The sequence below is a fragment of the Pseudonaja textilis genome, chromosome 4 (genome assembly GCF_049901715.1).
Source record: "Pseudonaja textilis isolate UNSWEBS1 chromosome 4, rPseTex1.2, whole genome shotgun sequence".
Lineage (NCBI taxonomy): Eukaryota > Metazoa > Chordata > Lepidosauria > Squamata > Elapidae > Pseudonaja > Pseudonaja textilis.
In genome coordinates this window covers 42,853,905-42,876,509 of record NC_141993.1, presented here as the reverse complement: position 1 = coordinate 42,876,509, position 22,605 = coordinate 42,853,905, and the positions used below count along the sequence as shown (strand labels likewise).

Here is a 22,605-nt window from a genome sequence, read left to right as displayed (position 1 = left end):
TGGTTCTATTTTGATTGAGCTTTCAGTTTGGGTGATGCCAGTTCCATACATTTATTGCCAGTAATTTCCAAGGATTGAGCTATGTTGATATGCTAGTTATTTGTTGAGTCAATCTTCATATTTGTTCATAATAAATTGGTTCACTTTAGGAACAGGAGTAAGAGGATTTTCTCCATGAAAAACATGTTTTCACCCTTTTATCCTCCATTTTGCCTGGTGAATTGCCCACTTTTATTAATAAAGCAAAATTGTTCTGAATCAGAATTCTGAAAACTTAAGGATTTGGGCAATGCAATTCTAAGCATGGGTCTGTGTATGCATACAGTCAGTAGTCAGATTCAAATAATTTAATAACCAGTTCTCTGCCTTAATAATTTCTTCCAACAACCAGTTCACTAAACTGCTCAGAAAGTTAACAACCAGTTCTCCTGAAGTGGTGCGAACTGGCTGAATTCCACCACTGCATACAGTCATCTACTTAAGTATAAGGCAGATTGTAGGTCAGAAGAAAATGAAACACAGAAACAACACATTTGAGTATGAAATACAATCCATCAAGTTACAACCCATAAAGCAATTTGGCTCCATTTCTTGTGTCATGAACTAGAACAAAGGGCTTTTTTATTGCTAAATGTCATAATCAGTTGATAGATGCAAGGATGTTTGGGTAATCCTAAACTAGTTTTTGAACAGTGATTGTTAAAGCTGATTATCACTGTACTATCTGTATTTATTTATTTTTTGGTCTTCTATGGCCTTACTATTCATGATTTCACACACACATACACTGCACATTCTAAGCCTGCAAACAACTGAATCTGAAAAACATCCTGATTGAACTCTGTCTTTGTGAAGTAAAGACATCATTTGGCTAATACAGTTGAGGTAGTAACAAGACTACTATTGTTAAATCAATTTAATTTCTGCAAGTCTTAATAAAAGTATCTGTACTATCTCATCACACTTTTGAAATGAAAAGACATGAAGTACTGTAAGCCTAGCCAATTAAAAATCCTCAGTTAAGTGAATAATTGGACTTAATTTAAAATTCTTAGTGTAATGTTAGCTTAAAATGACCTAATTTTAAAATTTCTGAAATATGTTTACTCATATTTATGTGTGAACAGTCCTCCAAATGGGTACTAGGTATATCCTGAGGCATAACTAAGAACAAAATGTTCAAGTTGGAAAATCAGCTGCCTGAAAGAATAAAAGCCAGTTTCTATTCTACAACATGTATTTGAGTTGTCTTAAAGCAGGGGTTCCCAACCGGGGTGCAAGATGATATTCCAGGGGGTGCGAGAAAAGTCCAGGTAAATAATAAGATATTGGCTATATGTTGGCATTTTTATTTATTATGCAATGGATTAACTTTGTTTTCATTTTAGAGTAAAGTATCATTATTTAGTGGCCGTCACATACATAGCTGAAAAGATTCAATCCTACCATATATTTAACGCGTTCAGTAGTTTCTAAATTCTAAATTTCAGGGGGTGCAAGGTTCGAGTGAAATTTCTTTAGGGGTGCGGGGTGAAAAAAAGGTTGGGGACCACTGTCTTAAAGTAAGCAATGATGAAGTATGAACACCTTTATTTTTAGGATCTCTAACTTCTCACAATTATTGTGGAACACGTTTTTTTTTCATCTAGAAGTTAAAATGCAAATATTTCCAATGCATTGATTTCTGAAATGCCTTTTGCATCCCTGTAATTGAAGTTTCTTTTGAAAATTATTTTGTGTTTGATCAGTAATTGTTGACATTTTGGGATCACAAATATAAAAGTTATTAATTTCTTCTGAGACCTGAATTTTGAAATTCTCCCAAAAAGCTTTTATGGACTTTAAAAATGAATCTTTTGAAATCCATAACGTATCAAATTTACTTTGTCTGGCATGAATGAAAATGTAAGAGGAAATAATGAATTTTTGAAGAGATAGATGTCTTGCAGAAGAAATGTTAAGCTTAGTGAGAAAGCTTTAAACACTATCCCAGTTTATTGTATTTTGTATTTGTAAATAGCTGGATTTTCATATTCACTTTAATTTAGTTTAGCAGTGGTATATGTGTATTTGTGAAGTAGAATGCAAGAGCTTACAGTGAATATCAGGTCCTGAAGTACCATAGTTATCAGGAGTCATTTATTTTATGTTTAATCCACTTTCTAAGTAAAAGTTACTAACAGTACAGTCTGATTCTTAGTTGTTCCCTTAAACTCTTTATTGATTTAGTAGGGTATAGGTAGGTAAAAAATAACATGTACCAATGAGCTACATAATAGTTTCAGACTATTAACAAATAAATTGTTTGGCTTAATTAAAATGCACATGGAGCAATTTAAATGATTATGGCTATTATTACCTCCATGTTGTAATGAATTTCTGTTTTCTGATCCCTATTGTTTTAGGATTCAGCAGTCTTGCAGAAATAATTCATCAGAATGATTTGGATACTTCAACTCTTGTTTTCACCGCTCCCAACTCCTGCTTTGATTGGTCTTATTACTTTTGGAACAACAATTTTTCTATGGTTGATAACAAAACCCAAACCAGTTGTAATTCCTGTTGACCTCAATAAGCAATCTATTGGCACTGAGGTAAAAGAAATACTGAGTGCTTTTATAAATGAATTTTGTGTTTCCTCCCCTCCTCAAATGTAGCTTTTCCATCTTCTGCAATAGTTTGAATTCAATTTACGGAATACAAATTAAAGAACCCTTTTCCAACAGTGACCACAACATGATTGACTTTTGTCTCAACGTATGTTGACACAAAAATCATCACAATGACGTGATCCCCAATTATAACTTCAAAAAAGGCAACTATGATCTTATAGACAATGATCTCTCATCCCTTGATTGGCAATCTCTATTCACTGGATGCAATACTGTTGAAGACCATTACAACATAGTTTTATTTGAAGTCAAAAGAGTCATCAAACTATATATACCAATAACAACTCCCAAAACCAGAAAAAACAGATTACCCATAACAATAAGGAAACTTCAATCCAAAAAGAGACCACTTTGGTGGAAAAACAAATCTGGTCACGTTGCCAACTTCAAAAGCTGATACAAAAATTTATGCCACCAGATAAAAACTGAATGCACCAATTAGCACATTAAACAAGAGGAAAACCTTCTACCCACCAATTCCACCCACACTTTCTACAATTTTGTAAACAACGGACTAAAAGACTCAAGGTCCATCCCACCCCTGAAAGGACCTAATAGTAAAGACTGCAACGACGACACCATTAAAGCCAACCTCTTTAACACATTCTTTGGCTCAGTATTTGTAAACACCAATAGATTATGCCCAGTATTTCCTAGTCAAACCACAGATAACTACAATGATCTGATACATATCGATTTTACAGAAGACAATGTTGAAAAAGCACTACACAATCTAAAACCATCTCTATCTATTGGACTGGATGGAATATGTGCCTATTTCTTTAAAAAGTTATCCACTGCCATAGCCAAACCTCTAAGCATAATCTTTGAAAAATCTTTCAGGACCAGCTCCATGCCAAATCTATGGTCACAAGCCACAGTCATCCCCATCTTCAAAAGGGGAGACCCCAGCCTAGTTGAAAATTACAGATCAATCTGTTTATGCTGTGTCACCTGTAAGTCATGGAATCAATTATTAACTAATCCATTATCTTCCACTTAAAGGCAAGCAACCTACTCTCTAATAAACAATTTGGTTTCAGAAAAAAACTATCCTGTAATCTGCAACTCTTACACTGCAAAAACATATGGACTACACAACTTGATCAGGGCAAAGCAATAGACATAATCTACATAGACTTCTGTAAAGCCTTTGATTCAGTGGTACATGACAAACTACTCCTAAATCTAAAATCTTATGGTATCTCTGGACACCTGCATAACTGGATAGAAGCATTCCTGTCAAACAGACAACAAATGGTCAAAATTGGAAGCGTCCTATCAAATTCTGTACCTGTCAACAGTGGTGTCCCCCAGGGCAGTGTTCTAGGACCAACTCTCTTCATACCTCTGTTATCATATTAAGAGCAACTGCGTTCTCTTCGCTGATGATGTAAAGCTGTTCAACACCACAGACAATACTGCTACCCTTCAAAAAGACCTTGACTATGTATCAGAATGGTCAAACAAATGGCAACTTCAATTCTCAACAAATAAATGCTCTGTCTTACATATTAACAAAAAAAAAAATCAGAAAATAAAATACAAGCTAAATAGTTAAGACCTTGTTGATGATCCAAACTCTGTCAAGGACCTTGGAATACTCATCTCTAATTATCTAAGTGCTAGAGCCCAAAGGCATTAAGAGTTGTTAATCTAATCCTACGTAGCTTTTTCTCTGGTAATATCACACTACTAACTAGAGCATACAAAACGTTTGCTAGACCGATACTCGAATATAGCTCATCAGTCTGGAACCCACATTATGTATCTGATATTAACACAGTTGAGAAAGTCCAGAAATATTTCACAAGAAGAGTTCTCCACTCCTCTACTCGTTGTAGAATACCTTATGCCACCAGACTTGAAATTTTAGACCTAGAAAACCCAGAACTATGCTGCCTTCAGTCTGATCTAAGTATAGTATATAAAATCATACATTGCAATGTCCTACCTGTCAATGAATACTTCAGCTTCAACCATAACCATACTAGAGCACACAATAGATACAAACTCAAGGTTAACCATACCAAACTTGATTGCAGGAAATACGACTTCAGCATCAAAGTGGTCAAGGTCTGGAATACTCTACCTGACTCTGTGGTTTCTTCCCCAAACCCCAAAAACTTTAACCTTAGACTGTCTACTATTGACCCCACCCCTTTCCTAAGAGGTCTGTAGGGGGCGTGCATAAGCGCACCAACGTCCCTACCGTCCCTATCCTATTGTTTCTATTTTGCTTATATGTATCCATTTCATAACTATGTTTATACTTACACCTATTAAGCGATTGACAAAACAAATAAATAAATAAAATAAACTGGGGACTTAGTTTGGCACTGTCTATATTTGTCAACTAATTCAGAAAAACTTGAACTCAGATTGATTAATTGGGTTTTGAAATGCATTTTCTATGGATGTACAAATTAACAATAATGATTCCTCAATGCAGGGAGGAGGTAGAAGAAGTACACTTATTCCTGAAGGAGAGCTTCTGTCTTATTACTTTGAGGATGCAAAGACTTTATATGAAGGATTCAAAAGAGGATGTTCTGTATCAGGTGAGTGAAATCCAGAGAACATTGATACATCAAAATCAAATGATCATTGATTTCTACATATTTTCTATCCTGGTATTAATTTGAATGGTTGGCCTTGCATCCTACCACAATTTAAATAGTTCTGTGGCACTTTTCATTTTGTGGCATTTAGCAAAAGCTTAACAATAAAATGCCAAGGAAGGAGTCCTTTGGCATATTGGTTTATAGTTGCATAGAAAAGCTATAGATCATGATCTTTCTAGGATATTTAAGGCTAGGGTTCAAAGGTTTTTGCCTTTGAATCTGAAGCACAACACAGATCTGAAGGAGGATTAGTTAATTAAATATTTCCCTGATTTCAGCTGTCCATGAACATAGCTCAAAATGCTTCTTTGACTTACGGTACATAGGGAGCAGAACAAACATAGCATCTTCCCTGTTAATGTATCCTTTATTTATTTATATTCCATCTTTATTATTTTTACAAATTATGTAGAGAACATATCCAGCACATCTTACTCCTTTGATTTTCCCCACAACAACCCTGTGAGGAGGTGGAGTGAGCTGAAAAAGAGTGACTGGCTTAGCCATAAAAGCCTTCAACCCTAATGGGAATAGCTCATCACAGATAATTTATTTCTTTGGTCTTGTTTCATTGGCCAAAGAGTACTCAGTGTTGCACTGCTGTGCTTAAAAAAAATTCCAAACCTTCAGTTACCTTCATGCTGTTTATTCTCTCTTAGTTAAGGCACTTCATTATTTAAGTATGACAATGAATAATAGAAAGGCTATTCAAATATTTCTAATAAGTAATGTCTCTTAAAATGTCTTTATATTTTAAGCTAAAATGTTTAATACTACAGATAAACCACTATTAAGGCTTGCACTTTAAAAGCACTGCTTGGCAGCTACTATGTATGAAATTTTATTGAAAATTCCATTAAATTAAGTGCACTGACATTCAATAATTTTCAGTATTCCTTAAACACACATTTTTCTTTTTGCAGAAAATGGTCCTTGCTTAGGATATCGAAAACCAAAGCAACCGTACCAGTGGCTATCTTATCAACAGGTTAGTTCTAGAGAAATGTGTATGAAGAATCCAAACATTTGGCAAATATGAAGAACAATCAATTTTCACTTCTGTCTATAGGTCCTGGACAGAGCTGAATATTTGGGATCAGGCCTTTTGTACAAAGGATGTAAACGTTCATCGGATCAATTCATCGGCATCTTTGCTCAGAATAGGCCAGAGGTAACTTCTTGAACTATGATAGTTATCTGAACTGGTTAATTTAATTACAGGTAGTCCTCGATTTAACAGCTACAATTGGGACTGGAATTTCAGTTGGTAAGTGATGTGGTCATTAAGCAAGTTCATCACCCTGACTGGGTCCAATTTTGTGATCATTTAACCATGGTCATTAAATGGATCATACAGTCAATAAGTAAATGAGGCTTCCCCAATTTATTTTGTTTGTTGGAAGACATCTAGGAAGGTCAAAAATTACAATCAAGTGACTGTGTAATCCTGTAACCATCATAAATGTTAGCCAGTTGCCAAGCACTCACAGTGGGTAGTACTATGGTTGTAATATTGGGGATAGGCAATAAATTACTTTTTCTCAGGTTGTCATAACTTTGAATTGTTGCTAAATGAATGGTTATAAATTAAGGACACAAGTGACTGAATTCTTGGCATGCTCATAGTATATCAGCCCTCCCTCCTACGTAAACTGGATAGGAAATACAGCTAGATGAACTAATTCTTGGCAAGACAAAACATACAGACTTTCTGCTATCAATTTTAACTGCTTGATCCATTATTGACAGTGGGTCCTTCTTAAGTTTCTCTCTTTAACCATTAAGCCACTAGGAATTCCAGCCACTGTGATTCTTTCCTAAGCAGGGTGTTTTCCCCTCACTTTAATGTGGTCATCCACATATTAAATGATGCCTAATATATGGGATTTTCTTCCCCTACTATGTTTCCATCATTATTGTTTAGTGTTGGATAAAATAATCCAAGTGGAATTGGAATTCTGACTATTTTGATAGAATTAATATGCGCTGTACAAAAGATTTTCTAAAGAGCCTTTATTATGTTCTGTTTACACAAGTGCTGAAGTTATAGGGATACTTTAATTATTAGCAGTTAGTTGAAACATAAAACCATAATGTAAACGTTACTTAGTACTCTGACAGGAGAATGATCAGCCTGCATGTAGAATATGTTCTTTTTTTCTGTTTTCCTACATAGTGGATCATCTCAGAGCTTGCCTGCTACACTTACTCATTGGTAGTAGTCCCCCTTTATGATACATTGGGTGCAGAAGCAATTGTATACATTGTCAATAAAGGTAAGACTTTTCCTCTGAATGGGGATTCATTCATGAGAAAATCCAGAATTTGACTGCTGACCTTACATTTCATCAAGTTTCTCGAGTGTTTTTTTAATTCCAACTATTTATTGGAAATGATGATGATGATATAACAAACAACAATAATAATAATAATAATAATAATGATAATAATAATAATAATTTATTTTCATTTATTGGATTCATACCCTGCCTTTCTACAAGAGGTATCCATGTGCTGCCATCTTCCTTTCTTCCCATGACTATGTTATAAAGTAGATTGAACTCGGAAACACTTAGAGTTACCTAATAAACTTCCATACCGATGATGGATGGCAACCTTGGTTTCCAGGATTTTATGCCTTAACCAGTACTTCCCAGAACCTAACTTTTTTACATAAGTAAATCTATGCTCTGGAAAATTACTTCAGATTTATTAGTTTATTTATAACTTGGGCAATGATATCTTTTAATATCAGTCCTGTTCAGCATATTAGAAATAAGGCCAGGTTCAAGGATTTGGTAACTGAATCTGTGGAATAACAGCAAAAATATTAGATTCTGGAACTTCATTGAGCTTAATAAAATCAGCATCACAATAGCAAAAATAACAATGAAAATTCAGTCTGACGTAAAACTAATTGGTTCTTTAATTCAGTGATTAGATGGCCAATAACACTTTACTTGTAAAAGAAAAAAGAAAAGAACAGAAAAAGGGGATTGAATCATAAATTAGCAATAAAGCTTGTTAAGGTTAATTGTACAGAAGAGGTCTCTCTTGGGATAAGTATATTCATAATAGGCTTCCTTTGCCAGTCTGGACAAGCTGGCTTCTCCCTTAATACATGGTACAAGCTTCAGAAGATCATTACAGTGGTAGCCTGATGGTCCTTTCATAAAGCTATATAGAAGGAATAATAATAGCAAATAAAAATAATAAAATATTAATGAGGACTCAGATTGTTGGGGGCAATATGCTGCTCAGAGAGGCTGTGAAGCACTGTGAAGTTATATACGTATGTATGTATGTATGTATGTATGTATGTATATGCTATTGCTGTTAGTACCATCTATCCCTCCTGACCAATTTAGGAGGGAATCTTGATAATGTTATTTGAGAAGGTAGAAAGATTTGCCCCTGCTACTAGCACAGTGCTCTTAAAACAACATTTGGGGGGCCCTTGAACACCTGTTTTGTTTCTATATTTGGGAGGGATGATGGAATGAATATAGATTAGGACTAGCTAAATCCAAAATTGGATCATGAAATCATAACATGGCCTTGAGTCTCCTTTTTGATATCCCTGATGCTATCAAAAGTAGGCTGCCAAATCCTAACAGTACAAGCTACAAAGTAAAGTATATCCAGTGTAGTTATTGAAACCATTACAGAGACAAATAGTTTATTATTAATAAGATGCTATTGACAAAAACATCAAGGGGAAGCATTCTAGTAAGCAAAATCTCTCCTTGTGTTAGGTATTTCCTCATCTCCCAGCTGGAAATTAGATGAAACATACTAATTGTCTGTATTCTTTCAGCTGACATCTCAACAGTGATTTGTGATAAGCCTGAAAAAGCAGAGTCAATACTAGAGAGCTGCAAGCAAGGAAAAATGCCACTACTAAAGACAATTATTTTGATGGATCTTTTTGATGACAGCCTAAAGGAAAAAGGAGTTACATTGGGAATTGAAATACTTTATTTTCAAGCAGTTGAGGTATTGGATGGATTTTTCTAAGAAACCATTGCTTTGACTGAAACTGAGAATTAACCTTAAATCTAGAAGAATAAATATGTTCACTACATCCCCCTTTGGTAATTTAATCTTGAGTCTTAGAACAAGTAATAGTAAACGTTATATTCAAAGACCACTAATGTATTCTAATGCTTTTGAAAGAAGTTGAACTATTTGAACAATAGGATCTAAAAACGATGCTACATGTATTCTTTTCTTCTAGTTTTTTAATTAAAAAAACATGCTATATGTATTCTTTTTAGTTTTTTTTAACCAAATAGGATAATATTTGACCTATATAGTTTTGACTTCACTGGACATCATGCTGGACACATACCCATCCTATCTCTAGTCTTATATTCAATTTTACAAACATTATCAGGCAGATTGGGGTGACTTTATAATATCTCTATTTTTTTTAATCTAATCATTAATATGCAGTCATTGATCTCTATTTTGCCTTGCAATATCAAATAAAGCAATACATTACATTGTATTGATTCTTAATAGCTATGATTCTCCCAGAATAGAAGCTTCATATAAGGATAAATTATGTGAAATTGTTACTTGAAATTCTACCATGACTTTAATATTAAAAAAATGTCTCTAACTCTTAACATATAATATAAGTAGGATTCCATATTAGGCCAACAGCCTTTTAATCCATGATTTTGTGTGACACAATGGACCAACAGAGGTCTTTTGGAGAAACTGGCAAAAGTAGTCTCTTCTACTATTTCCAATGTCTCACAATTAGGAAACATGCTATTAAGAGTATAGTTGTTAATGATTGTCTCCAGCTGTTTTACAATAGTCTATATTGGTACGCCATCATATCCCTAGCCATGAATTATATAATTCAAATTTTCATTGTGTAATAAACTGTGGGTAGTCCTGAATTTATGATGACAATTGAGTCCAACTGCAAAGCAAGGCAGTTGTTAAGTAACCTGTGCCTCATTTAATGACCTTTTTTGTAATTATTAAGAAAATCACTACAGTTGTTAAATGCAGTCATTAAGGGAATCTGGCTTCCCCCATTGACTTGGTTTGTCAGAAGCTTCCTAGGAAGGTCACAAATGACAATCCCAGGACAATACATTGCCAAGCATCCAAAGTTCGATCAGGTGACTGCAGGGATACTGCAGTCAATATGAGAACTGGTCATGTTATTTTTTTCAGTGTTGTTGTAGCTGTGAACAGTTATTAAATGGTTGAATGGAAACTGAAAAAGGAGAGATTTAACCTGGAAATAAGGAGATACTTTCTGACAGTGAGAACAATGAACCAATGGAACAGCTTGCCCTCAGAAATTGTGGGAGCGTCATCACTTGAGATTTTCAAGAAGAGATTGGACTGCCATTTGTCAGAAATGGTGTAGGGTCTCCCGCTTGGGCAGGGGGTTGGATAAAATGACCTACAAGATCCCTTCCAACTCTGATTAACTGTTATCTGTTATCTGGTTGTAAGTCGATGACTACCTATATTTTTATTGGTCCTGAGTCTCCCCACATTTAGATATAAGGAGTTATCAGTTTAGACTTTTATTTATTTAGGAACATATCATTGAAAATATCTTTCTGAAGTTGTTTCAAATGCATTTTTATTTCCTTCCCCATACAGGCATTAGGAAGAGAAAATTATAGCAAACCAATTGTAAGTACTAATTTTCCCCTTTGCTTATCAATTTTGCCTATTTATAACCAGGTGTAATATTAAATACCCCTCTGGATTAAATTGTTATCTCATTTCAGCCTCCCAAACCAGATGATCTTTGTGTTGTTTGTTTCACAAGTGGCACAACAGGTGGGTAATTTGAAGGAATGTTAGGCCATATGTCTTGTTTATTTAAAGAACGTTTGACCTAGACATAATAATATGTTTACTTTGAACAAAAATGCTTCCAATATAGCTGTGCTGAGATCGAGATTCAAAGGGAAAAAATTAATGCTGTCTTTGTACATAGCTCCAGTCAGATGTATCTTAAACCAAGTCTTTCACCATAATTGTATGTCCATTACTGGAATTCAGAAAGGATGCAGGTCTTTTAAAGGTTTCTTAACAGAAGTAACGTGTATACTCTTAATCTGTTGTTCAGTTTTGTCCTTTCAATCTGGATCAGCCTTAATAACTGTTGGTGCTATTTATTTAGAGGATTTTGAAAGGCTATCCCATTTTGTACCTTTGAAAGGTATTACATAATTGCTGGATGGTTGGATTGTTCTTCAGATTTTGATCCTTTGAAACAGCAAATTGTCGTGGTTCAATAGGATAAAAATTAACCCTTTCAAAAATATGAAAAAAAAAATCTGAAATCTGAGTAGGATCAATTATCCCCTAATAAAAAGAGCTACTGAATCTTGTGAAAGATCAGATCAGGAATTTGTTTTAAAATATAATTTATAAATAACTTAAAGGGCATAGTGCTTTGACAAAAATGACACTATAGTGGATGCCTATTTCAGTGGAGGGAAACTATTTAGAAGGTGCTGAAAAGTAAGTGTCCAATCTTCTATATTACTAATAGCAGGAGCTGCTAATAATTTTATTTTGCTAGCCACTATTTCTAATTTTCACAAAAGGTCTTCAGTTTAGCTTATGAGCCATGGTGTCTCAGTGGTCAGAATGCAGTACTACAGGCTACTTCTGCTGACTATGGGCAGTTTGATTTTCATCAGCTCAAGGTTAACACAGCCTTCCATCCTTCTGAACTCAGTAAACTGATGACCTAGATTATTGGAGGTGATATGCTTTAAACCCCTTAGAGAAGGCTGTAAAGCACGGTGAAGCAATATGTAAGTAAGTGATATTGCTATTGCTGTTGATGCAGACATGAAAGTTGGTACTTATTTTGCATTTTTTAAAAAGTCATTTTATTGTGATTTTACTATTAAAATTATGCAATATATTATATAATTTAGAAGTCCTGAGTAATTTAATTGTAGTCAAAAAATTTAAAAGTATGTAAACCTATTGGAGAAAAGATCTTGATTCCAAGTGCACTCAGTTCTCATCAATCTACCCCAAACACCTGCTATTCTTCTGTAATACTTTAAAACTTCAAGAACAAGAAATAGTGGGGCAGGGATGACGGCTACCACACTTAATTATATAACTAATGTTAATCATGCAGAGAATAGTGGGTGTTTCAGAGTAAAAGTTGGCAACATTTGAAAAAGCACAACCAATATGCTTTTAATCTAGATTGAGTTTAGTCCTCTAGTTTCTGAGAACCAATAATATATTTGTTCCAAATATCTTTTTAGGTAACCCTAAAGGAGCTTTGCTAACACATGGAAATGTTGTTGCAAATGCTGCTTCCTTCCTGAAGGTTGTAGAAGTAAGTTGTAACATGTTTTTAACTGTTGTTAGTCCATGAATTTTAGAAGGGCAACTTTTCTTGTCATTTTAGAGCAACTGAAGTAACCAGCACTATACTCCCAACTATTGATGTTTCTTTTCTTTCCCCAGAAAACTTCTGTTTATGATACATCTGAAGTAGCCATATCATACCTTCCTCTAGCTCATATGTTTGAAAGAGTAGTGCAGGTAAATGCCTTTCTAAGTTATATTTTCTAAGTTGTGTTTTTCCGCAAATCAAAGCTCTGTGGATTTTTATTGTATGTGCACTGCATATCTATCACACATCAATTGCAGAATTTCAACTGCATTGTTGTGGCTCTCAAATTAGCTCCATTAAATTTTTGGTCCTTGCAGAACCACTGTATATCATGCTTTTTCTTGATTTTCAAAAACTCTTATGAAGGTTAATTTAGGCAATACATGTCATTTAGAATTTAGACTTAGAATAACTTTGTCACTTTAAATATATGCTAATCAGCATACATTAAAATGAAATTTCCTTGTATACAGTTCTCAGAAGGTCACCTCCAATATACAAATGAATGAATGAGTAAACATTATGCACATCTTTACTCATGCACATACCTCCATATATTATATGACACAAAGAAACAACAGTCTAGTTCGGATGTATACATATACATGACAAAAAAATTAATCTTGTGAGTTTATCAGATGGATGGTGTTAAGTTTGAGCAATGAGAGGCTGAACCAGAGCATGAGTGCAACAATACTTTATTATAACAATAAAGGGCTGACCGTGCTTGCCATGCCTGGAACTGGCTCGCAGCAATCAGCAACTGGTTGGACCCCGCAGCCTGCTTTTATAGCTGGCTGCTGGAGAGAACCAACCAATGAGGAAAGGGGGAAGAACGCCCACACGGAGTGGACCTGAGTGAGAACTCCTAGAGTCCTCAGGACACAACACCCCTTCCCCCCAGATGCGAACATGCATAGTCCTTGAGGTAGACAGGGCGTTTGTGTTGGCGCCCGGAACGGTGCAGCTCGGGAACATTGTCTGTCCGTTCAGAATCAGTCTGTGACGGTTGAGCCGGCAGAGTGTCGCCAACGCGCTCTCCGGATTGGGCATCCTCAGAACTCACAGGGATGGTTACTGGGGTCGAGCTCCCATGGACTGGATCAGGCTGGTCAACTCTCTGGGCGCTGTTGTCCGAGCTCGGGCTGACCGGAACGCCTGTTGGTGCGGACTGGTCGTTGGGTGCGATGTGGCTGAGAGGCGGATGAGGCGGCTCCCCTTCGTCTGGTGACTCTGGATTCCTGCTGGCAAGGGTGCTGAGGCGCCTCCGCAGTTGGTCTATGTGCCTCCTCCAGACGCGACCATCCTCCAGCCTGACCCTATACGATCTCGGCCCGGTGATGGCGATGACCTCGCCTGGAATCCATAGTGGGTCCCCAGCGAAATTCCTCGCGAATACTGGCTCCTGTAACATAAAATGTCTAACCCCCGAAGTGGAAGCGAGGGGAGAGTCAGGGCAGTATTGTGGGTGAAGTCTGTCCAATACAGTCCTCAGGCGCCGGCCCATCAGGAGCTCCGCTGGGGACTTATTGGTGACTGAACAGGGGGTTGAGTGCTGGCTCATCAGGAACCGCGAGAGTTTGTGGTGCCAGTCATCCCTGCTGAACCTGGCGAGGGCTTCTTTAGTGGTCCTGACGGCTCTTTCAGCCAACCCATTACTGGCAGGGTGAAATGGGGCTGTGAAAATGTGGCGGATGCCCAGGTTGGCAGCAAAACGGCTGAACTCTATTGATGCGAACTGTGGGCCATTATCGGAGACAATGGAGTCGGGTAGTCCGTGCGTAACGAACAGGCGCGTTAACACGTTGGTGATTGCTAGTGTGGTGGTCGTGGATAGCTGTGCTACGTCAATCCATTTGGAATAGGCGTCCACGACCACTAGGAACATCTTCCCATGCAAGGGGCCGGCCAGATCGATATGGATTCTAGACCAAGGGGCGCTGGCGCTCTCCCATCTGGTAGGGGTGGCAATGGGGGGAGCAGGACGGGATTCCTGATAGATGTTGCAGGAACTTACCCAATTGACAATGTCCTCGTCTAGACCCAGCCACCACACGTAGCTGCGTGCTAATGCCTTCATTCTCACGATGCCAGGGTGTCCCTCGTGCAACGCCTCCAGGACTCGGGTACGCAGCGAGGTCGGAATGACCACTCAAGTGCCCCATAGTAGACAACCCTGCAAACTGGACAGCTCCTGCATGCGAGTCTTAAAGGGTGTGAATTTGTTATCAACGTTGCCACCCGGCCACCCCCTCCTCACCCAGTCGAGCACCTGGGCGAGCGTTTGGTCTGCCTTGGTTTTAGCGGCGATGTCAAGGGCGGTGATGGGCAGGTCCAACTGGGTGATCTCGAAAATGGCGTTGACAGGAGCGGGGTCTTCAGCCGGAGCGGGTAAGGGGCAGCGACTGAGAGCGTCGGCGTGGGACAGTGTTTTGCCCGGGCGGTGAATAAGTTTGTAGGAGTAGGCCGCTAGGAAGAGTGTCCACCTTGTCATCCTAGGGGACAGGACCTGAGGGGTCTGTTTGTCCCCGGCCAGTAGGCCCAGGAGGGGCTTATGGTCCGTAACCAGTTCGAAAAAATGGCCAAAGAGGAATTCATGAAACTTTTTCACGGCCGCAACAGCTGCTAGGGCTTCCTTGTCGATCTGGCTGTAATTGCGCTCCGTGGCCGAGAGCGTCCTTGAGAAAAAGGCGATGGGAGCCTCGGCGCCATTGGGAAGTCTGTGACTAAGGACCGCCCCAATTCCAAAAGGGGATGCGTCTGCTGCCAGTACTAAGGGAAGGTTAGGGTCGAATTGGATAAGCACCGCCTCTGACGTGAGTAGTGATTTGACGGCGTTAAACGCCTGGTCTTCTTTGTGCCCCCAGTGCCACGGTGACTTTTTGTCCAGTAATCTGTGTAGGGGTTCGGCTACTGAGGCTTTATGGGGCAAGAAGGATGCGTAAAAGTTCAGCAGCCCCAAGAAAGCTTGTAGCTCCATTTTGGAGGTTGGAGTGGGAGCCTCGTGGATTGCCCTAACCTTGGACTCCAGGGGGTGAATGCCAGAGGCGTCAATTTTATAACCCAGAAAGTCCACCTGTCTAGTGGCAATGGCGCATTTTTCTTTTTTTAACTTGAGGCCATGCTGTCTGAACCTCTCTAACACTGCTCGTACTCTCTGGAAGAGTTGGGGTCTGTCCCTGGCCGAGACCAAGATGTCGTCGAAGTAGGGTACTACACCAGGGAGGCCCAGTAAAATCCGCTCCATGAGGGATTGAAAAATACCTGGGGCAACACTTACGCCAAATTGGAGACGCTTGCATCGGAAGGCACCCCTGTGAGTGACGATGGTCTGAAGTTCCGCTGTTTGGTTATCAACAGGGAACTGCTGATATGCTTGAGACATGTCCAATTTAGCAAAAATACTGCCCGGCTCGAATATGTGTAATAAGTGCTGAATGACGGGCACAGGGTAGGCGCTAACTTGTAAATATTTATTGATTGTTGTCTTGTAGTCCGAGCAAATTCTCAGGCTACCATCTTTTTTGAGGGGTGTGACAATGGGCGTCTCCCACTTGGCGAAATCTGTTGGCTCAATGACCCCTTGTTTTAATAGTTTATCCAATTCAGCGTCTAGTTTTGGCCGAATGGCGAATGGGACTCTACGCGGTTTTAATCTGATTGGGACTGCCTGGGGGTCAACTGCGAATGAGATGGGGGTTCCATTATAACACCCCAGCTCCTCGCTGAACACATCTGCGTAATCAGCGAATAAGGAGTCAGTGTCTAAGGTTGAGACAGCATGGACTCCTGTTAGCCCTAGGCCGAGGTGGGGAAACCAATCGAGCCCCAATAAGGTGGGTAGATTGCCGTTAACTACCACTAGAGGTAGGTGACCTTTAAAAGTTCTAAAACTGACAAAGAACTTGCCTCTGCCGATCACAGGAATGGTCTTCCCCTGGTAGTCCTTCAGGCCGAACTGGCATCTTTGAAGCCGGGTAGTAGATAGGCTGGGGTGGAGTCTCTTGAGGGTGTTCCACGAAATTATTGAGAGCGCTGACCCTGTGTCAACCTCCATGTGGCACGGTTTACCTTCTAGGAAAACGGAGAGAGAAATTTTACTAACAGTGTGGCAAGTACGCTTGGCAAGGCGGTGCGTGCGACAGTTTAATACTTGCCTCTGTGGTCCCGAGTGCGAGGGAGGGAGTCTGTGTGCCGCGCTTTGGGGGGTTTGGCAGACTCTCGCGATGTGCCCCCTTTTATGGCAGTTGTTGCAGGTGGCTCCTTTAAACTTGCAGGTGGCCCTTTGATGCGATCCCCCACAGGCTAGGCACAGTGTGATGTGCTTGGGTGGACCGGTGTTTTCTTGTTTGGCCCCTACCTGCAGCCGTCTGTCGTTGGTGAGACGGTGGACGTCGTTTTCATCGTTGAGGGGTTCCTCTGCTACCACCTCCTCGGAGTGGACTGGGAACGATGCCAGCTTGGCACTTGGGCCCTGTATTTCGGTGGCTGAGTTCGTTGCCAGCTCGGCTGCCAGGGCCTCCTCGACCGCTTGTGCGAGGTTGAGGTCTTTTTTTGCTAGAAGGCGCCTCTGTAGGTTGAGGTCCTTGACCCCACAAACTAATTGATCGAGGAGCATGTCCTCCAGGTATGTTCCAAACCCGCAGTGCAGAGCTGCTGTTCTGAGGGCGGCCATATATTGATTGATGGTCTCCTTACTCGATTGCTTCCTCATACGGAAAGTGAACCTCCTGGCGATCTGTGAAGGCCTGGGAGCGTAGTGGTTAGTGAGGATCTCAAGCAACTCGGACCACGGAACGTTTTTCAACTCTCTTGGAGCTACGAGTGCTGCGGCAGTATCGTAAACAGTGGCTCCGCAGTAGATTAGGAAATAGGATTTTTTCCGATGCTCTCCCGCATCCGCCAGGCCGACCGCATCGATGTAATGATTGAAGCGGTTCTTATACGATTCCCACTTCTCTTCGTCTGGTTTGAACGCCGGGAATACTGGTTTGGAACTCATGGTGCTGGAAACGGCTGGGCTACCTGCGGAAAAATCTCTCTGGGACAACGGGCGCTCGTGGGTTGCAAGTGATATCAGCTCTGGAGAGGTTTTTTGCTATCCTCTCTTTCTCTCTGGGTTAACCACGTTGGCTGTTAGCCGTTGGAGGTGTCTAGATTCGCGCCAGTGTGGGCGTTAGTGACTTACTACAGCGCTGTGCTGTGTCTCTCTTTGGTTTGAAATTCAAATGACACCCGCTTGAATTTCGCGCCTAATACTGAGCGGCTGCGGCTCGCAGCGCTTCACTTTCCTGTAGCTGGGCTAACAAGCGGCTACAGACGCTTCTAACTTTCGAACCAGACCGCTTTCTCTGGCTGCGGATCAGCGTCGCTTCTCTTCGCCTGCTGACCGCTTTCTCTGTCGGCAGATCAGCGTTTGCTCTTTTTGTTCGCTCGTTTTGTGGGCTGACCGCTCTCTTTGGCTGCGGATCAGCGTTTCTCTTATCGCCAGCCGATCGCTCTCTCTGGGCTGCGGATCGGTGGCTAGTGACTCAGCGGTTGCATGGTGCTTCTGGTAGCCATCCCATCCTCGTCGCCAGTGTTAAGTTTGAGCAATGAGAGGCTGAACCAGAGCATGAGTGCAACAATACTTTATTATAACAATAAAGGGCTGACCGTGCTTGCCATGCCTGGAACTGGCTCGCAGCAATCAGCAACTGGTTGGACCCCGCAGCCTGCTTTTATAGCTGGCTGCTGGAGAGAACCAACCAATGAGGAAAGGGGGAAGAACGCCCACACGAAGTGAGTGGACCTGAGTGAGAACTCCTAGAGTCCTCAGGACACAACAGATGGCACGAGGAAAAAGCTCCTACAGAATCAGGTAATCCTGCTAGAAATACTTTGAAACCTCCTCCATTTCAATTTATGGTTTGCCCTTAATACCAAACACATGAAGATCTTATGTAGATTAGGTCCCATGGTTACAAGAAGGGCAAAACCAGCTCTTCTCAAATGTAAGGGAATGATTGAACTGTTTGTCACATCTTTAATTTATATGATGTGAAAGTGGTTTCCTAATAATACTCTTTGTTGTGATTATAATCAGTAGTCTCCATTTCTCTCTAATCATATCATCTCTATCTAACTTGATTTCTGGATATCAGCTAATTCTTGCCAAATGGGAATACATAGGTTTGAAGAAGATTTAACTCAATTCTCTCATTGCTTTTTAGTCTACAGTGTACAGCTTTGGAGGAAGAGTGGGATTCTTCCAAGGTGATATTAAACTTCTTGTAGATGACATGAAAGCACTGAAACCAACAATATTCCCAGTAGTGCCCCGGGTGCTCAATAGGATTTATGACAAGGTAAAACCATTGTTCTGATGCTAAACCATCTTCCCTTAAATGGCTACAGTTGCTAACAAAATATAGTTAGGTTTAGGTAAAGATAAAGGTTCCCCTCGTACATACATGCTAGTTGTTTCTGGCTCTAGGGCGCAGTGCTCATCTCTGTTACAAAGCCAAAGAGCCAGCACTGTTCGAAGAAGTCTCTTTGATCATGTGGCCAGCATGATATGCCATGAAAACCATGTATTGACAGAAATAGAAAAATATTTTTCCTGTTGTTACCCGCATAAATCTGATCTAGAGAATTAAGGAGTTAGAAGAGAATATATGTAACTCAGGCCTTAGCTATGGAGTCCTCAGTGGTCTCTGATCTTGGTTGTTGCTACAGACATTTTATTACTGGATTAGTAATATTATCACTGTTAGTGAATGTGAGGTTTGCTCTCTGTTTACATACAGGAGCTTGCCCTGCCAATATTGGTGGGGATGATTTTATCCTTGCTAGTTCTTTGATTAGGATATTATTTTTTGATTGATTGATTGATTGCCTGATGTTAATCCCTTCTCATCTGGGGGTTGATTGCTGGAAAGAATGTGTTCATCAACCTTTGCCTCTATACCTACTCTTAGTTTGATGGACAAATACCCTAACAAATCAAAGGAAAATCCACGGGATGATCAGTCTCAAGATTTATAGCAGAGATTGTAATGCAGCTTCTAGAAACCATAGCACTCTCATGTATACAACCCAAAATATTATTCTGATATATAGAAATATTCATCATAATAAAAATAACAACTAGAGAATATACATGAAACGTGTATAGCAGTCAGAAGATGCAATGAAAACTCTTTCATCTCATAATACATTGCCAGACTCAGCCATAATTTCAGTTGGAAATCTGTGAGCATCCTAGACTAAACTAGACTAATTAAATTCAAAAATGTTAGGGAATGCCTGGAAGCTTGCTATTGGACAAATTATCCATTATACATATAGTGATAAATTGTATTTACACATCATTTGAAGAGACAGTAAAAAAACTAAAAAGAAAACAAAAATGACAGAACACATCCTCTACAGCAACCAATGCCCAGATAAGCAGGCATAAACATCTGACAAACAATCAAGCAGAAAATAATGCCCTAATCAATGAACTATCAATGAGAAAGCCACATTACATCAACACTGGCTGGCAAGTGACTTTGTACAAACAAGGAGCAAACTTGCATTGATGATATTACTTGGGTAATGAGACACCTACAAACAAACAAGTTCAGACAGTACCAATGACTCCACAATTAAGGGGTTCTTGGGAATGGTTTGAGAAAGGAAGAATTATAAGATTCATTGCTTGAGTTCATACCACAAATCTTTATATATAAAAGCAAAATACCACTCACACATTATCACAAAAATCTCCAGAACCGTAAAGCCTACAAACTTGAAATTTGGCATGTATGTTCCTCTTGGCTTCTAGGTGCTCACTAAGAAAGGATTTTGAAATGATTATCAGAGCATTAGTATTTTGTACATTATTATTAACATGCTGTGATGCTAAGGAGTTCTACTGCCCCTGCCCACCTGAAAAGAAATCTGTTCGAAATGCAAAACACAAGCAGAGGAGAGGAGTTTCAGTTTCAGTTTCACAGCAGCAACCAGCTTTAGTACAGAACATTGAGCTAAGCCATGCCCAGGCTCCTTGCTGTCCCCTTCTTGCTCACACAGCAAATACTGTTTCAGTTTCCATGTTTCAGTTTCCAACAGCACTCAACTCTCTCACACACTGTCAGGATGCCAGGCAGATGAATACTAATGGATGCTGCTAGGCAGAGGCACAATTTCCCCCCCTTATTTTCCTCCCCCAAAGCATGGGTATAGAACTAGTTAAGCTATATTTTACATGATTTGTTAAACAAATCACAACTAGTTTGCTTTAAATAATATATAATAGTTATTTGAAAACTACAGTAGTTGGATTTGTAAATTAAACAAAGCACATTATACTTTAGGATATTCATTCAAATAACCCGATGTAGTCGGATTCGGGTTTTCTCTAATCACTTTTAATTAACCACTTGATACAGCAAGAAAGTTTTAAATGAATTCACCAGTTTTCTGGATTTGGCAGTCAGCTGTATTAACATTCCATTCCCATTAGAAAAATAATTGGTTATATGGAAGCACTGGTATCAATGCATACCATAAGTAGGAACCAAGTTTACTTTTGTGAAAAATCAAGTTCTTATTATGTGAACTAACCTTTTTCAGGTTCAAACTAGTACCCAAACAAGATTTAAGCGACTGTTGCTAAATGTTGCTGTAAACAGAAAACTTGCTGAGGTGAAACAGGGCATTATCCGAAACAATAGCGTATGGGACAAACTAGTATTCAGCAAATTTCAGGTATATGTTCCTCTTTACATTTTATTTAATTATTTGTTACTACATGTATATGTTGCCTATCTCTCCAGAGGTAACTCTAGGTGACTTACAATCACTCAATTAAAATGCAATGTAAAACATTAAAGCCATATAGGGATATTAAATTTAAATTTAAAATTCAGTTAAAATAAAATTGACCAGGATAGAGAAGGAAGAAGCAAAGTGTGCATTGGGAGGAGGTGGGGTGTGATCTAATCTACTTTGGTCAAGATTAATATGTACAAGGCATGTTATATAAAATTTATGCTATTGTTTCTTTTGAAGACGCTTCACATCCTGATTCTTTTTTATTGCTTGACAGCAAGTCACAGGTGGAAAGCTGAATCTAATAGTAACTGGTGCTGCTCCTATATCTCCATCTATCCTAATGTTTTTCAGAGGAGTCTTTGGCTGTCATGTAAGTGTAGAATTCTGAAGGGATGGGTCAGCTTTCCAGTTCTGTTAATATGTGAATTCTGTTAATATGTGAATTTATAACTTTGTGGATTGAGTTTGGTTGAGCAACTGCTTTATTAAGTTATTGTTTTTTTAAACAGGCCTATCAACAAAAGTCCTGATGACAGTGGGATCACTAGTATTGTTGAAAAGCTAACATTGTGGTCAATAAAAAGCCATCCATTCCTTGGCTTTTCTCTTTAAAAATAAGTGGGCAGTAGGCACAAGCTGATTGCTTTTCTCTTTCCCATATCCCCAAAATGCTGATTGTAGTTTGTAGTTTGATGAAGATTTACATTTTTTGATCTTTTTAACCTAAGAGCATTTTCTTACTGTTGCTTCCACTGCCATGGGAGTACTGTTATATTTGTTTCATTGATTCGATTTGTATGGCCATCCATCTCAGCAAATGACTCTAGGCAGTGAACAAACTTCAAATAAATTGAAAGCAAACTGTCATCAATGCCACAAAAATTAAAATACACAGCAGCAGACAAAGATAACACTATTAATGGTTGTTAACACAACCAGAAGATGAGACGGTTTATTTTGACAATGTAGGGTTAGACTGTAATTTCTGCCAGAGATTTAATATTAAAACAATCTTGTCAGGATCTATGTTAAAAACACAGAATTGCAGTGAATCTCAAGAATTGTATAAATTAAACTTTTGTCTTCCTAATAA

The 22,605-nt window shown here is 39.1% G+C and overlaps 1 protein-coding gene and 1 long non-coding RNA gene across 3 annotated transcripts in view; one reads left to right on the top strand and one right to left on the bottom strand.

The window, feature by feature from the left end:
- Nucleotides 1–22,605, bottom strand: part of LOC148125803 (uncharacterized) — a 503,025-nt gene that overhangs the window by 130,563 nt on the left and 349,857 nt on the right. The gene's annotated exons all lie outside the window — the stretch shown is intronic.
- The window catches only part of ACSL5 (acyl-CoA synthetase long chain family member 5), a 53,488-nt gene that overhangs the window by 19,446 nt on the left and 11,437 nt on the right, over nt 1–22,605 (top strand). For both annotated transcript variants that reach the window (XM_087932720.1, XM_026704765.2), the window contains exons 2-14: nt 2,406–2,594; nt 5,125–5,233; nt 6,220–6,284; nt 6,366–6,467; nt 7,473–7,572; nt 9,114–9,292; nt 10,934–10,966; nt 11,065–11,116; nt 12,577–12,650; nt 12,782–12,859; nt 18,923–19,057; nt 21,312–21,446; nt 21,787–21,882. In XM_087932720.1, coding sequence (XP_087788846.1) covers nt 2,439–2,594; nt 5,125–5,233; nt 6,220–6,284; nt 6,366–6,467; nt 7,473–7,572; nt 9,114–9,292; nt 10,934–10,966; nt 11,065–11,116; nt 12,577–12,650; nt 12,782–12,859; nt 18,923–19,057; nt 21,312–21,446; nt 21,787–21,882 — 1,314 coding nt within the window. In that variant the 5' untranslated portion in view covers nt 2,406–2,438. The remainder of the gene's footprint in view (nt 1–2,405; nt 2,595–5,124; nt 5,234–6,219; nt 6,285–6,365; nt 6,468–7,472; nt 7,573–9,113; nt 9,293–10,933; nt 10,967–11,064; nt 11,117–12,576; nt 12,651–12,781; nt 12,860–18,922; nt 19,058–21,311; nt 21,447–21,786; nt 21,883–22,605) is intronic.